The 13,400-nt window shown below is 40.6% G+C and overlaps 1 protein-coding gene across 14 annotated transcripts in view; it reads right to left on the reverse strand.

Moving 5' to 3' along the window:
• mycbp2 (MYC binding protein 2) overlaps positions 1-13,400 on the reverse strand; it is an 84,450-nt gene extending 71,050 nt beyond the window's left edge. For 8 of the 14 annotated variants that reach the window (XM_051959109.1, XM_051959107.1, XM_051959113.1 and 5 more), the window contains exons 1-2: positions 12,588-13,399; positions 9,551-9,626 (exon numbers count right to left, since the gene is read on the reverse strand). In XM_051959109.1, the coding sequence (XP_051815069.1) occupies positions 9,551-9,626; positions 12,588-12,859 (348 nt within the window). In that variant the 5' untranslated portion in view covers positions 12,860-13,399. Of the gene's footprint in view, positions 1-9,550; positions 9,627-12,587 lie in introns of all 14 variants that reach the window. The other 6 variants (XM_051959105.1, XM_051959106.1, XM_051959108.1 and 3 more) reach the window with 2 other exon arrangements.

Raw genomic sequence — 13,400 nt, forward strand, 5'->3', positions numbered from 1 at the left:
AACCAGACGGCACACCAATACTGGTGGCCGTAACACCATGACAAGTTGTTTTCATCACAAAGTAAACTAGACGAGCCCTCAGTAGATGGCAGAACCACGCCCATGCATGATACTCTGTATCAATTTTGATCATCCTACGTATATCCCCTCCTACTTGATCTGCTGACCTCTAACTCCACAACTGAGCAGGGGACCTTAGACTGGTCTTCAGTGCCAAGTTTGATTATCCGGACTTCAGCACTTGCAGAGATATCTGACCGGACATACACACATACATACTTACCCAGCCAGATACCGAAGCGAATACAGTAACCCCGCTGATGTACGTCAGGCGTGGTTAAATACTAGATTGCTCATTGTTCTTTTGTGTCTCATTTTTGCAATATTTTGTCTTGTTTTTGTTGTTTTTTGGTCTTATTTTTGTCATTTTGTGCTTTGATTTATTCGATGTTTTGTATTGTTTTTGTCGTTTTGTGTGTTTTTTGTCTCGCTTGTGTTTTTTTGTCTTATTTTTGTCATTTTGTGTTTTGATTTATTCGATGTTTTGTATTGTTTTTGTCGTTTTGTGTTTTTTTTGTCTCGCTTGTGTTGTTAGTCTACTTTTTTGCTGTATTGTTTCTTGCTTTCGTCATTTCTGGTCTTTTTGTGCCATTTGTGTAATTTTTTGTCTCGTTTTTGTCGTTTGTCAATTTTTTGTTGCTTAGTAATTTTTTTGTCAAATTATTTGTCTCTTTTGTTGCTTTGTTACGTGTCGTTTGTCTCATTTTTTGTCGTTTTGTGTCTTGTTTTTATCATTTTGCGGCTGATTTTTGTAACATTTTGTCTTGTTTTTGTTGGTTTTATTCTATTTTTTTGTCTGACTTGTGTAATTCTGATCACAAAGTAAAATACCATATCATTCAGTTCTAAATAGCTGTGACTAAATGTTTTGATCTTTAGCAGAAACTCTCTGATCTTTAAGTTGTAATGTGCAAATAATAAAATGAGACATAATGTTGCTGAAATTGAACTTATTTTTCTTTAAAAATTTCAGGTTGTTCATGACGTTTTGTAAAAAGATAATTCCTTAAATGTGAACATTTTGCACTAAAACAGAGGCAAAATCTGAAGTTGTGGTTATTTATAAAATGGGTTTGACGCCTCAGGTTTATACGTTTAAACCAGAACCTTAGATTGCCTTAGTCCACTAGAAGATGTCACTCATTTTTTTTTGTTTAAAAAGTCGCTTTTTAAAACAGCCTTCAAAAGTTACTGTCACAAGAACAGGTAGGGAATTCATTTCTTTTGTTCCGTGTCTCTCGACTCTTCATGAGTCATGCATTTACCGAAGAAGCACGCCCACTGAAGATACCCCCGAACCAAAACACATGACCGCAACAGGGGCAACAGAGCACAACAAATGGGTAATTTCTCCTCTGCCTTTAACGAAAAAAGTCACATGTGAGAATTCCTCAGAGGAACATGCCCCCAAATAGAAACCTCTGGGACTCCAGGCAGATGTTTTCTGTTAGAGTTCAGTTAGAAGAACATTATATAACTACAACAAGCTGGGAGTGTAAAACCATTGTTGACCACAGGATTTTTACCGTTTCTTCTATCGCTGTCCTCGTGTTTAGTCACCAACACAACTGTGAAAAGAATTAACTCATCGTTCTGCTTTGGATTCACGCCCTGGGGACACTCACTTTTGTACACACTGACCAAGTGTTTACCCGCTTCAAGATCAGCTTAGCACAGCTTTGCCTGTTACAAAATCAATTACCCAATATTCTGCATAGCCGGTGCACTAAAATTCACTGCAATCTGTTTGGTTCAAGTCGAAATTACCTAAAATGAAACTGTACTAATGCTTGAAAACATGTTTAGTACAAAATAAACGCGAGGATGAAAACCTAAAAGGAGACAAAATCCAACAGACTGGCTGTGCAGACTGAAACTAAATAAAAGAAAAACTATATGAACAAAATTCTCTTCCTCTTGAAATATATCAAAAGGTGTTATTTAAGTGTTATTAGAAGCCCTCAAGTTGGTTCACTATAGCATTTGAGATGAAAAACTAAATGAAAAGTTCACCAGGAGCCATCCTAACACCAGAACAGAATTACTGAATCACTTGCAGAGCCGCTTATTTAGCTGGAAGAGGCGGTTGGTGCAATCTTACACAGTTATTTACACATGCCAATCTTATCTGTTGCAACCTCCAGGAAATACTGTCACACATTTAGGCTAAAAATACAACTTTGAGGGTGATGATGATTCTTTGAATAGCAGTGTACTGGAAGTAATACTGAACTCATCAACTCTTTTCAAGGAAATTAGCTCTGGTTCTTCAACCGGATCAATTAGGGGTCTTCGAACAGCAAACCAGTGGGGTTGGCTCATTGCACTGCAAAAACTCAAAATCTTACCAAGTCTACGTATTAGCCTCATTTTTAGTCAAAATGTCTCATCCCACTTGATTTAAGAGAAATTCAGTTAACAAGTGACATTTCAGCAAGATGGAGAAACTTGTTTTAAGACAATGCATCATAATTATTATTTTATTTTTGTAATAAAATTGTTATTTTATTTTATCTATCTTTTATTCTGTTTAAGTTTATTTTATTATATGATATATTTAACTTTTGGGTCATAATTTCTTTCATCTTATTTTAATTATTTGTCTGTTTATAAAGCACTCTGTGCTATATGAAAATTGCTATATAAATAAAGATTATTATTATTATTATAAATATCTTAAGTTAAAAAAAATCTTAAAATTATCTTGTTTTGAGTTTTATTTTACAGGAAAACTCAAAATAAATTTAATCTATCTCAAATTAGGATTTTACATAAAAGCAAAAACCTATTTTTGAGTGAAAAACGATTTTCTTTAACATGTCTGGCTTATTTTAGGACACCTAAGCTCGACAATCCTGGTAAAACAGAGCTTAAAATAAGTTTTCCCAGCTAATTCTAAGGTCTCAATATTCTAAATATCATATCTTACTTCAACAAATCTTACCAAGCCATTTCTCACGTGTTCTATTGGCAGAATTTTTCACTTATTTCAAGGTAAAAGTTTGTTGAAGCAAGTTTTTTTTCTTGTTTTGAGAAGAGCATTTTGTCCAGCGATCAAAGATGCATCATCAGCGGAGGGCCGAGCACGATGTACGACCAAAACCCACTGATGCCACTTTTCATTTAGGTCAATGAAAACTACGAACAACTAATTTTTGATCAAAGTGTTTCAAACTCTAAAACATTAGGTGCACAAATCAAAATGAAACCCATTCCATGTGGGTGGAAATGTTGCCACTACTAGAACACATCTTGGTCAAAGTTCTTCAATGAAAAAATAAAAAGCATCTTTTGCATTTCTAGTATAGAGTATTTAGATTTTTCCCACATAAACACAGACACACATATTCGTAATAAGGTGTTTCCCTTGTTAGAACTATTTTAGAGAGGTGTGATTCTACTTGACGGCTATTTTGGACGGTGTTGTTTGTGGCGCTGCTGAATCGTAACACTAAAGGGGCATTTGTAATACTGAGTGCACCAATCGTTGATATAAATGAGGTGAACAAGCCAACAGGGAGAATTTAGAATAAAATCATTACAGCAAAGCTCAAGCACTTCAATCTAAATCGTCATTACGATTAGAGAAACTACAGCCCACAGAGAAATTTGATAAACTAACTAATTGATAAGCACCACCGAGCGGGGCATTTTTAACCGTAGTCCTGAGGCAACCTCTACAGAATCCCACCGATCGATTGTCCCTCTCTCTCTCTCTCTCTCTCTCAGCGTTGCGCTTTTGGCATCCCGATCCCACAGGGTGATGTCATCTATTTGGGGAGAGAGGTCATTCATTCTCAGCTCTAACCAGTGGGGAGGATATTAGCTCTCGTCTCATCTAACGGTACGGTCCGACAGTCTTCTGCTTTGCCACCAGAGCAGCATCTGTGACCAAGCGACGGTGCAGCTCTCAGAACGGAGCGCACTGCCTGGAAAAAGCACTTAAAGCCATTTACAGCACAGAGACGCAATAATAACCTAAATCCATGCAGCGAGGGAGGGAAAAATTGATTTCTGAGGCGATGACAGCAAAACAAAAGGGTGGGGTAAAGGCTGAAATGTTGGAGCGTTTCAGATAGAAATCTCTGCATTTCTGGCCCATATGTACCGGCACTACTCTGTTTAATATCTTCATGCATTCAATATTTTGTGTGTCTCCATTGTTTGGAAAGAATAAACACTCCTAGATTGATATAAAAGAAAAAAAATCCAATAACTATGTGATATTTTCCTTTACATAACCACATAATCATGACCTCCAATGTGGTATTGTTACAATGACATTAAATTTCTCTTTCATAATATTAAGGAGTACAAGTTAAAGGCAACTAGCCTAGCCGCGCTAGACAACCCACGGCAACGAATTTAATTCTCTGCCAGGGTGGGTCTAGTTACCCTCCATAAGGCTCGAGGCTGGATTCTCCTAAAACTGGCCGGACGAATCGCCATGAAGTGTAGAGTCAGAAGGCGGGCGTAACGAAGTGACGACAGAGGCGCGACGATTCTGATAGAAACAACCGGCGCACAATAAACAGTTATCTTTCGACTCAGCTTTGGCCACAGCCCTTAAAGATTTGAAGCTAAAATTCAACTTGAAAGATAAACAAAGGACGGCACTGAAGTGTTTCATTGAGAAGAAAGACGTATTTGGACTTATGCCGACGGGATATGGTAAATCCTTAATATACCAGTTGGCTCCGCTGGTTGGGAAGCTAATGGGACTTAGCCACAATCCGGCGCTCTAGGAACTCCGTCAGCCTATTCGTTGTGCTGATTGGTTGTATACCTACCCAATTGCTGCAGAGTGATTTGATAGACAACCTTTTAGCCCGCCTTCCTCCCTGTCCAGCGTGCCTAGACCCTTGCATCTTCAGAGCATGGGTCTAGCGCGGCTAGGCTAAAAGGCAACAGCTATAATCCACAATTACCACGGGTTGTTGTGCTGCCAAATCTCAAGGCTTGGATTGAACCTGCAATCCTCAAAAGTATAGAATTTCTTCTACCTCTGCGTCAGGGAGCTTCTAATGTGATTAACGGCTTCAGAAATGTTCCACTGCATTTGCTTGTGAGGCTTAAACATCATTTTCAAGCAGAAAGATAAAACTATATGCAACATGTTCAAATAAAACTGACTGTTCCTAATTCAAATTCATCAATTCATCAGGATCAGCGACATATTCAAGCTATGTGATGATAAACACAAGCAGCGCAGGTCCACCTAGGTATGGAAAGCCCACAGACCTGCTGATGATTTGTGGTTTCTTGTCACTCTGTAATAGCACCAACCCATGACCCAAACATGCTGCTCATGTGATGGTTTCTTTTGTGTTTCAGTCTGCACTTCACTGAAGCTTTAATGGCCATTTAAAAGCTTTATAAAAGGCTGGTACAAAGCCTCTGACCGCACTTAAGACAGCTACACATTTTAGCTCGCTCACTTTATGGAAAAATAAGAAAAACAAGAGTAAAAGCATTGTCTTTCAAAGGGGGGCTTGAACAAAGGGATAGTAAGTTTGAATCAGACAGCCTGTTTTTACTCAAGCTTTGACTATAAAAACTTAAATTGTTTGTCTTCTAACCCGGTGCTCCTATGCACCTGGCTCTTTAGCCTGAGTTTGTGAAACCCAAGTATTAGTGGTACATTTGAGTACCAGAGAGAAGCATCTGTTCCTCTCCAAGATAACTATGCCGCAACTATAAACCCAGAGGGTTTTTCTCCTGAATCTTCAGCGGCTCCGCTAACCATCTGGATGAAAAAAACCTTCTTCCCACTGAATGTTGAAAAGGATTTTTCACCCATTTTCCAGGTCCTGCCTGTGTTTACTATCCATGTAGCTAATGGTTGGATTAGGTTCATTTTGTCGTTATATACTATACGAAACTGTTACTTATTTAAAGCGACAACTCAGAGAAGTTTGTTACCTTGCTGACATGTTTCGACAGCTTCTGCTGTCTTCCTCAGAGCGTCATTTGATGTTTAAAATAAAAATCAGCCATCACAGATCACTGCAGAAGACAAAAATCACGTTATGGACTGGGACGGGGGGAGGATTATAACCTCGAAGACTAATAAACAGAGACGATGGATCAAGGAAGCCATCGAGATCAGGAAGCGGGCGGGCCACACCATGAACCGGGAAGAGGGGCCTACATCCTCTCGCATACCTGGGACACCATCCTCCAGAGACCACCGGACGGCAGGAGGCGTGGTCGGTTTGACAGATTCTGACAGATCTGTCAAGCCGACCACGTGATAAAAAGGACACGTCACCAAACATCAGATGAGGCTCTGACAGCAGAAGCTGTCAAAACACGTCAGCAAGGTAACCAACTTTTCTGAATTGTCTGTTTAAATAAGTAACAGTTTCGCATGTAACTACTGGCTACCATCCTTCTTTTGATTAAAGTCACAACATGGAAAATTATTTTCAGGTTATTTTTTTAAAATATGCAGCAGACATAATATTTTTAACAGACCTGTTAAATAACCTACTTTTCCCCTCACACACAGTGCAGAAAAATGGATGTTGGAGCGTACATGTCGGTAAAATGTTTATAATTCAGTCATATAATGCTGTCTGCGGCTATTTTTTTATGCGTTATTCTTTTATTGGTCTTGGCAGGAGTGCAGCTTCATTCCACTGAACACCTTGTGTATATAATTAGGATGACAACAAAACTGACGAGACTTAATGCTAACGCCGATACCTGAGAGGCACAAAGTGGAGCCACTAGCCCTCCGATTTAACAACAGCAAATAACTGAGATAGAACAATCAATAACATTTATAGTTATTCTGTCTATGTGGTGAGTTATTTAAAAAGCAAGATGCTGAAGTGATCATATTAGTCTTGTGATTTTAGCGTCGATACTACTACTACTCATATCTAATTATTTCACTTTATCCAGGCATGTTGTCCAATCCTTATTCTATGGGTTGTTGCTAGAGGTACGGACCCGTACCCGTAGCCTGTGGACTACGGATACGGCACTTGCCATTTGCCAATCAGATACGCGAGATCTGGTCACGTGACTCCCGGTAGACGCTAGCGGTACGGACCTGTAGCATCGGTACTACAGGTACGGACCCTAAACCTGAAGCTAACCTTAATCTTTGCTTACCTTTCAACAGTTTGCAGTGGTTAGCAGCTTCTTGACTCGCGAGACTCGCGTACGGGTCCGTATCTGTCTGGCAAATGGAAAATGCCGTGGGCTACGGGTACGGGTCCGTATCTGTAGACACTACCTATTCTATGAAGCTGTCAATATTCAGTACAAATCCAGGAAGTGTAGCGAACATTTAAACACTGCAATAACAAATAAAGACACAGAGGTCAAAAAGTGTTCACCTCCAACTCTGAAATCTTTCAGCTGAATTCCCCTTCACAGTCCTGCTTTTAAAATCGACACTATAATCTTTTTTCTAGGCGTTTTAATCTTTGCAGATACTACAAAAGAATATTCTGATACCCTGAATAGAAACACATTCCTGTTGCTTAAAAATATATCTCACTAGTTCCAATGGATGTAATTATTAGAAGACATTGTTGGTTATCTTAGGTTATTTTAGCACACTGAAGATATGTTAGCCTTTCAAACTAAAACTGAAATTACAAAAAAGGATCAAGTGCACAGTGAAAGCAGGTGGTACCGACTAAGCACATCAGAGGGTGATGTGGAGTACAGGTGAGGCATTCACAGAGTACAAAGAGAAAGCCAGAATTATGGTTTCATGGTAGGATGGCCACAGTTTGAATTATTCATCCAGTAAAATATTCGCAGCTACCTGAAATCTACAAATCGAATTGATGAAGTATCTTACACTCACCACTGTTTTACCACAGATTATAAAGACACCGCATACATTTTTGATTCAGTTCTTTTGAATGTATCATTTTGTACCGTCATTATAATTATAGTTTTCCAAATAAAAGAGATCACACATCTGCCTGCACACAAGACGTTACATCATCCTCTCCATTAGGATGATAAGTGTTTATATGCCGTCTTTTGTTCTCACCCTACTGTCACATTTAGAGGCACAGCAGCAGACAAAGGGGAGAAGAAGAGCTTTCAAACCACACTCTTGTCTGTCTATGGCAGTGTCACAGGCGTGACAGAGCAGGAGTGAGCACAACACATGCAAATACAGCATGATTGCCCATGTAACAGCCCACGTTTTTATGCCTGCCTGCCTCGTCTACCACTCAGTTCTCTGTCTCTACAGAATATCTCATAATGTGTCAGGACATCAAATCACCTAACAAGTCAGCCTGAAGAGAACTTAACCGACGAGCCCACTCCATGTTGAATTTCTTGCCTGGAATGGTTTTGAGGTGAAAGATGACGAAATCAGAAAAGAGTCTCTGCTGCTATCACATCTTGCCAATGCCTACAAGCTGGTGCAAAAAGGAAATCTGTGTAATAAAGTTAAAACCAAACAGAGACCATTAAGAAAGGAGGACTCCCTCTCAGGCGAAAAACAGAGAGGAAATGAGTCGGTGTAATGTGAGGGGATTGTGTTTGCTGTCATGACTTAGGATTCCTACTTAACCCGCATTGGCCCCCACAAAGCCTACATCAGAGGCAGAAACACGACCACGTCCTCTGATGCAGGCTGGGTTCCCTCTCTGAATGAAGGAGATGGAGGCAGGCAACTGTTGCCGTGGAGATGTGAACACATTAGGTCGCTGGGCAACAGGCCATCATGCACAAGTCAGAGCCACTCCCATGTGTTTCACATTCTGCCCATCCACCTCTCCAGCTTCATGTGTGGACGGCCGTACTGGCACCTGACCAGCCCCACCAAAGAAACAAGGGTTCTGCCAAACACCTTAAAGAGCGCACAGATTCTCACCCCACTCTTTAGTCTTATCTTTCAGCTGGTTGGGCTCAATCAAACCAGCTGCAAAGACTCATCAGTGAGTCTGCAAGTCGTGTTTTCATTAATACCAGAGGAATATTACAATGCACTTCATGTACGTACTGAACTATGTTCAGAAATTCTTTAGGTATGATTGAGAATGTAAGGCAGGACTATGTCAATGACAAAATAAATGTTGTTTTGTGTATTTATCAGGATGGAGTTAATTACCTCCGCCAAGGAGGTCATGCGATCGGGTCCGTTTATTTATTTGTCTGTCTGTGTGCGTGTCTGTGGACAGGATTTCTCAGAAACTACTTGTCGGATCTTCATGAAATTTTCACCAGTGATGGATCTTGGCCCAGGGAAGACTCCATTCAAATTTTGTGTTGATCCGGATAAGGATCTGGATTCTGGATCCGGATTTAGATTTTCCCTTGTTGCAAAGAAAGATCTTGCTTTACCATCCACATCTTCCCTTGGCAGAGGTCAGAAATCTCGGATTGCTCTTGTTTTGAGAGTATGATAAATAATGTAAAGATAAATAAACAGGTTTTAATTACACTGACAGTAGCACTATGTAGAAGTCTAATGTAGCTGCTTAAGACAAAAAAAAGGATCTCTTACCTTTGTTCTTGACTTGACTTTTGACTTGACCTTCTGTCGCCTTTTCAGTTTCTTCTTGCTCAAGGCCTTCTTTCCCCTGGAAGCAAACAGCAATGAGCAAAACATATGGTTCAGCCAGATTAATTTAGGCAGACACTTTTGTTCAAACTGCCTTCAAGCAACTGTGTTCAAAACACTTTTTAAGAAGCATCTCCACTGCTACAGTCAGCTTTTTAAATACAACAGCAAGAACATTTAACACGTTATCGACTCACAAGCTCTTGGTATAAAATACTGTGATGTGAGAAAAACAGGAGATAAAGCATCTTTTTAAAAACACATTTTTCGTCACGCTGGTCATGACGCTGGGGAAAAAATCGTGCAGGTGTTAAAATCCTGAGTCCCTTCCAGATGTCTTCAACGGCGCTGTCGTCCTTATTTTTTTTCCAGTCTTGTATAGCAAGTTTGCATCATATGCAGCCTGCACAGCGCAAGTCTTTACAAGAGCAATACACTTTACTGTCACAGGTGTCAAAGGAGCTTGGTTTGCAGAAATCCGGGTTTTGCATTGGCGTCGTACGCTCAGTTTCACTTACAAATCAGGGCTGTCGATAAGAAGAGCTACAAATGGGATTGCTACTAAAAACAGAGAGGCAGCACATGAATTAGTAATCATTATTACTCGGTACTAAATAGAGAAAAGCAATACTTGCTAAATTTCCTGTTGTGACTGTGTGTTTTAAACCTGTTTGTATAACAGCAGCAGCTTTGTAAAGGTAGATGAGTGTATTTAAAATGATTTTCTTCACCTCTGATATGTTTAGGGCCGACATATTGACAGGGCTGAAAACTAAAAATACTCTGCTGGCTTTTAACTATCCTAATTTTAGTACCTTCGAAGACAACTGAATATTGATTTCCAATAGCTTGTCGCCATGCAAAATTTGCCACAGGTTCCTCAGTCATTTGAAAATGGAGGCCAGGGGTGTCAAACATGCGACCTGCGGGCCAAAATCGGCCCGCCAAAGGGTCCTATCTGGCCCAGGGGTCAACTTTGTAAAGTGAGAAGACAGAGAAGGCAGAGAGACAGAGAAGACATTAACTGCAAATTGCAGAGTTGTAAAACTATACATTTAAAATATTTTTAAACCATGGCATGGTGTTTCAATCCTAAACTAAAATATTAGATTATTAATTGTTCTTTTGTCATTTTGTAATATTTTGTCTTGTTTTTTGTCGCCTTTTTGTCTTCCTTGTGTTTTTTTTCCCTTTTGTGTTCTGCTTTATCCACCGTTTTGAGCATTGTTTTTGTCATTCTGTGTTTTTTTGTTTATTTTTTTTGTTTTGATTCGTTTGTCTCATTTTTTGTCATTTTGTGTCTCAATTTTGTCTTGTTTTTGGTGTTTTTTTGTCTTTATTTGTCTGACTTTTGTCATTTTGATCACAAAGTAAAATACTATATCCTTCCAGATACCTGTGAATAAATGTTTTGTGCCGATGCTGATCCACTGTGATCTGTAGTTTGTAATGTGTAAATGATAAAGTGAGGCAAAAGTTGTTGAAATTGAACTGATTTTTATTAAGAAATTTCAGGTTGTTCGTGATATTTTGCAAAAAGACAATTCCTTAAATGTGAACATTTTTGCACTAAAATAAAGGAAAGTTTTGGAGTTGTGGTAATTTATAGGTTATTATGCTCTGATTTTACTGGTCCGACCCACTTGAGATCGAATGGGGCTGATCCAACTTCCACATTCGAAGCTATAGAGGTGTTCCTACCTGACTTTAAACAGTGGTAGATAAACAAAGCAAGTCAAGTCTGGTTGAAATTTACTGCTAAAGCGGTTCTCTGAAACTTGCATGTCTTCCTGTGTACACATCAACAAAATAAGATCAGCGTCAGACACAAGAGTGGAGTAGAACTTAAAAATAACATTGGCAATAGAGCTAAGTAGATTGAGGTAAGGTATTAATAGATGTTTTTCTTCTTGCACTTTTATTTCGAGCTACTAATTCAAGGCTATGTTATCAAAACAGACTTGTGTTGCTTCAGCAGTGCATTCGCCTCCTTTCCTAAAGCAGGCTTTGCTCCAGGTATTGGGGCTGAGAATAACAACTGAGTTTGTGAGGGAGGATGCAGCACTGATCCAGCTACTCAGACTACAACCTGACTGACTGACTGACTACAATGACGTAACTGTATTACCCGCTTATGCCAGAAAAGCAAATGAGTTCATCCACCTCCCAACACATCCTCACCCAAACATGTCTCACGTTTCGAGCCATTTCTGACCACAGAAGCCACGTTTACGCGCCGTATTTATAGTGTGTTTTGATGCACGGCTAGTCATGATCAGCTCCATGTTTCTTGAATTAATGGGTTCAGACAACCTGGGGAAAGGTTGATGCTCCTGGTTAGCTAGCTAACCGTGACGCCGTTGGGCCTAAACACACAAACAACTACAATAAATGACAAGGTGGCGTAAAATATCCTGACTGGGGTCAGCAAAAAAAAGATTAGCGCGTTGAACTAGTTTGTTTACGTTAGGCTAAGTAGCACCCACGGGCTCAACACGTATCTACCAACTGCTGTCATGACAGTTAGCTAGCTAGCTTGTTTCAGATATAAGCAAATTGGGCGTTTTTATTAGTTTTTTTTGTAAAAAGGTTCGAGTGTTTTGTGCTTTTATCCCTGTGCCAACTAAAAACACAATGTCCAGAGCACCCGGGGTGAACCAACGTAGCGTTAGCCGCACAAGCTAAGGAAGTCTAAGCCCAAATTGCTACCTAGCGAGCTGACCCCGCAAGAGGGTGCAACATAATTATGGCGTTCCCGGCATATTGCTAGGAGCTTATACACTGACTTTTATGACAAACGCCAGACGAGCCCGTTAGCTATACATTTATTAAATGGTTTGGGGTGTTGGTTAGCTAGCTGGGGCTCGCTGACGTACCGCTGAGCAAGGGTTAACGTTAGCTTATGGTCGTTAGCCCAGTTAGCCGCACGAATGACAGACCAGCCTCTGCGATATCTCTATTGCTCTCATGAGCCACTCACCTTCCTTGATTTATCCCCTGCTCTTTATCATTGATGGCGGTAGTGTAAATCCGTCTGTATCTCTCCGCCAAAGCTCGTCCTGAGAGTAGAAGCTGGTACCGAGTCCGACAGTCCGACTGGGCTCCGGGTGTCGGGCAAGAACCCATGCCCGAACCGATGGTGGAGAGATCGGCTCCGGCTCCAGAAATGACCCTGACACCCAGCCCCATCGACGGCGATAAGGAGGGCAGGATCCCTCCACCGGCGGCCGCTGCCGCAGCAGCACACATCATCGTTTTGCAGAACAATGCATATATCACACAAAAGATAACACAGCCAGATAATATCTAGCCATCTGATGCGATCAGCTCGTCATTAAATCCGCCGCATGTCACATCACTTGTCCGCTCCGAGCTGCACAAACACCACAATTAGCATCCACGGTTCCTCGGGTATAATAAGCGCAAATTGGAACCGATCTGGTGGTGCAGCTACGGCGTTCGCTCTTCCGATCCGGCCGCGGCGTCAACAACGGTGTTCGTCCCTCCGAGAGTAAATCTTCTCAAGCCATAAAACAAGATTTCTGGTCGAAACGTAAAAACGCTGCTTTCCAAACGCCGCCGAGTCGTGTTTCGGTTTCATTCGTTCCTGGAATATTTCTTGACCCCGTAGAGGCAGCACCCTCAGTTGGGCTGCCATCTTAGCTCCATCATCCCTCCCCTCACTGGCTGAGCGCTGCGTCGCTAGCATGCCGGGATATTTTCATACGACTCCACCGAGCGATGCTACCATTGATTTATTTCATCATTTATCTCTCTCTGCGTGCAATTACTC

The sequence above is a fragment of the Acanthochromis polyacanthus genome, chromosome 14 (genome assembly GCF_021347895.1).
Source record: "Acanthochromis polyacanthus isolate Apoly-LR-REF ecotype Palm Island chromosome 14, KAUST_Apoly_ChrSc, whole genome shotgun sequence".
In the NCBI taxonomy this organism is placed as follows: domain Eukaryota; kingdom Metazoa; phylum Chordata; class Actinopteri; family Pomacentridae; genus Acanthochromis; species Acanthochromis polyacanthus.